The sequence below is a fragment of the Elephantulus edwardii genome, unplaced genomic scaffold (assembly GCF_000299155.1).
Source record: "Elephantulus edwardii isolate Elephantulus edwardi_28Jun2011 unplaced genomic scaffold, EleEdw1.0 scaffold00025, whole genome shotgun sequence".
NCBI classification, from domain to species: Eukaryota; Metazoa; Chordata; class Mammalia; order Macroscelidea; family Macroscelididae; genus Elephantulus; species Elephantulus edwardii.
The window spans coordinates 16,435,183-16,438,924 of record NW_006399775.1 but is presented as its reverse complement, the minus strand read 5'-3'; the positions used below and the strand labels follow the sequence as shown (position 1 = coordinate 16,438,924).

The 3,742-nt window shown below is 55.7% G+C and overlaps 1 protein-coding gene across 1 annotated transcript; it reads right to left on the bottom strand.

Annotated features, from left to right (window-relative positions):
• Positions 1 to 1,951: 1,951 nt before the first annotated feature.
• On the bottom strand, positions 1,952 to 3,013 carry TSKU (tsukushi, small leucine rich proteoglycan). The gene has a single exon (XM_006882925.1). The coding sequence runs from the start codon at positions 3,011 to 3,013 to the stop codon at positions 1,952 to 1,954; it is 1,062 nt and encodes a 353-aa protein (XP_006882987.1).
• Positions 3,014 to 3,742: the final 729 nt, after the last annotated feature.

Below are 3,742 nucleotides of genomic sequence, written 5' to 3'. Positions count from 1 at the left end.
GTAGGCTGAGCATATAGGTCTCATGGAAAGTCTGCCATTGAAGGTGGCATTCCTATAGATCGTCCATATTGGTGACGGGTCATTTGGATGAGCTGCAGTGTCACCAGACATGGCAGTCCAAATGTCAGAGGAGCAAGGAACTATTGGAACTCTGAGAAGAGAATGAAATGGAAGAGTCCTGGGGAAGGCTTCCGAGAGGTAGGACTGGATCTATTAGGATGGGAAGTTTGAGTCAGGTATCAGGCAAAGTGTCTCACCAATTAATAGCCAGAGGTGAAGGGCACAGAGGTGTGCAAGGGCCAGGTAAGCTCGTGTCTCCTCCTGAAATGGGGTGGGTGGAGCGGGGGTGTGGAGAGTAGGGAGATGAGGACTAGTCAGGAGTAGGCTGCAGAAGGTCCAGCCCACCCCTCCAAGTAGTAGCTCCTGACTTCATGTCTCCTCATTCTCTAACTCCTACAAGATTCAGTTTTTCAGGGAGAAGAAACGGCCCAGGACAGGGCTTGACCTTTTTCAGGTCACTGATGTTTGAATGACAGAATGAAGGACACTTTGCAGTGTTTATTAAACCAAGGACCAGTGGAGTGCTGGGTGGGGTTGATCGGACATGTTGGACCCCTCAGGATCAGCTGCTGATGCTCACATGACCTCTGATGACTGGCTTCTGCCCATCGATGCCCCCCCCCCAACACATCCTAGGACACAGTATTACGAACATGAACAAATGCAACTTTTTTCTTCTTTTACAAACGGCATGTTGTTTTTGGTCCCCTGCCTGCAGGGGTGGAGGAGGGAGGTGGCTGAATGTTGCAGTCCATTAAAAAGGGCAGCAACTGTTATAAAATGAAGACAAAGAAACCAGCCCAGGGCTGGGAAGCTGAGAGGTCACCCTGGGGGTGGAGGAGAGATGAGTAGTGGATACCCTGCTTCCTCCATGGCTTTCACAAGAGGGTGAGAGGGCCTGCCAGGTTATAGGGTTGAATCTCTGTAGACCCTCAGAGCTCCAGTGGCCAATGGGGCTCCAGGGATGCATCAGTTTCTGGCTGAAAACCAGTGCCTGGTGAGCCAGTGGACACACCATCAGTCCTGATGCTGGGGGACCTCAAGCCAGAGTGAAGAATGGAATGACATACCCAAGCTTCGAGAGACCCTGAGGCATCAACTGGCTTTAGTCTAGGGACCAGCCAATGGGCCCAGAGTCTACCTTGGAGGCCCTTGCCCGCCTAATGCCTCTGCTCCTGGGAGTGATGGGGAATGAGCAGAAGCATCCGGATATGGATATGGGGCCCAGCAGCAGGAGGAGCCCAGGAAAGGGAATCTTGGGAAGGGAAGACGGGAAAGTGCAGAGTCCTAGCTAGGAGGGGGCAGAGGACTGGATTCCAGTCACGCCACTGCCCTTGTTAGGACTTCCCTTTATATTTCCCCTCTCTAGGCCTCAGTTTCCCCAGTTGTCATGTGTGGAGGGTAAACCTGATTTTATCTCCAGTCTTTTCAAGATGAAGACTCTACTCTGGGCTCCAGGGAAAGAGATGGAGCGGGTCCCTGGGCCCAAGGTGATGGGAGAGGTGTGGTCATAAGAGAAACTGGTGCCCCTGAGTAACTGGAGGGTACAGAGTGCTGGAACTGAACTCTGCCCTGCAGTGGGGACGCCCTTTAACCCTCCTGTCACAGATCAGGGTGGCCCAAGCCTGAGGGAAGGCACTTTGAGGACAGGTCAGGAAGGGCAGCAAGAACCAGAGTCTGGTTTGGCAATGGTGTCCTTCAGCTCATGGTTTTGGAGGCAACAGAGACAGAAGGGCAAGGCTTTGCTCCTAGGTGTCAGCCCCAGGTTCAGAGTTCTTCCCACATGGGCTGCAGAGTCCCTACTGGCACTGGCACATGAAAATATAAATTACCCAGGACCCAAGCAAGCTCAGGGCAGCAGTCTGTTAGGTGGCCCCAGGCCACACCTTTGTCACAATGTGTCAGGGCCCCTGGCTGCAGATCTCTGGGTGCCTGTGCAGTGCAGGGCCACCTTGGGGCTGGAGCCACGCTGCCGGGGGTAGGCGCCCTCCCGCACCAGGCGCCTGCACCGCACATGCTGGCCCATGCTGAGGTGCTGCAGCGCTGGGAGGTGGTGGAGCAGCATCTCAGGAAGGAGCACCAGACCTGTGCCGGACAGGTCCAGTTCCTGCAGGGAGTCCAGGCCCGAGAATACCTCAGGTCCTGCCCACTTGAGCTTGGGATTGCCTGACAAGTCCAGGACCTGCAAGCCTGACAGTTCTTGAAACCCATAAGGCTCCAGCTGAGGAAGTCCTTGCAGGCTGCCCAGTGACAGATGTGTAAGATCAGCCAGGCCTGAGAAGGCCCCTGGGCCGATGGTAGCCAGGGGGTTCCCATCCAGGCTGAGGTAGCGCAGGGGCAGGTTTCGGAGGTTGGGCACAGCTCGGAGCCGGTTCCAGGCCAGGTTCAGGCTCTGGATGGTGGGTGCAGGCAGGCCGGAGCGTGGCGAGTGGGGCACAAGGTGGTGAATGAGATTGTAAGAGAGGTCCACGTGCAGTGCCCTGCCCTGGCTGTGGGTGGTGAAGGCAGACACGGAGACCTCCTGGAGTCGGTTGTGGCTAAGGTTCACATCACTCAGTGGTGAGCTGGTGAAGCTCTTGGCTGGCAGGGCTGCCAGGCCATTGTGGCTGAGGTCAAGTGACTCCAGGTAGCGAAGGCGGGAAAATGTGGTCGGGGAGATGCTGGTGAGCAGGTTGTGGCTGAGATCCAGCCCAGCTAATGTGGTGTAGCCGGGACCTGCCAGCACTGACTCATTCACTATCTCCAGCCGGTTGGAGGACAGGTCCAGGTGGGCTGTGTCTAGGGGGATGGGCACGGGCACGATGTGGGGGCCCAAGCCGCTGCAATCCACTCGTGTCAGGCTGAAGCTATCGAAGAGGCCGAAGGTCTCCACCTCGCACTGGCACCCGGGGAAGCAAGGCTGGGTGGTCTGTGCCTCGGTGATGGCCAGGAGAAGTAACAGGGGCCACAGCATGTTGGGGGCTAAAAGAAGAGAGTCACAGGTTAGGGATGGCAGCTGGCATTGCAAACCAGATAGTACTGGTACCAACACCATCCCATAAATTGAGCCGTTATCCCCAAGAACAGCAGAAAACTGCCCCAGACCTTTGGGGAAAGAGGACACACCTCACCTGTTCCCCTTCTCCTGGGATGCTTTCTCTGAACCTTCCTCACACAATTCCCAGCTGGAGGTTAAGCTGGAAGCAAAAGAACCCTTTCTTAAAAAGAAGCACCTACAATAGCTGAAGTGAGGGAGCAGTCCCCTTGCCACTGGATGTTGGGAACTCAGGCTAGGTAATTTCAGGGGCTGCTCTAGCCCAGGTGTTCCCCACCCCCCTATACTGAGGGCAGGGCTCATGCTGAGGGGGAGGCAGAGGCAGTCAGATAGTGGGGCCATGTGCTCTGCTCCCCTCTCCTGAGCCATCTCAGGCACAGTATCCTAATCACCCTCCATGGCAGAGCTTTCTCTTTCCATTTCACAAAAAGCAACTGAAACTCAGAGAAATGAAGAAACTGGCGCACAGTGGAATCCAGACTCCAGTCTGACACAGTACAAACACGGCCTGCCATCACATATCACAGTGCCTGTAGGTGCAGGTCCAGGGGCCTGAGCCTCCTCACCTGGCCTGCCCCCCAGAGGTACAAGTGAGTCTTCCGTTTCTAGACTCTCAGGTGGGGTTTGGAGACAAAGCTCCTTTCTCCC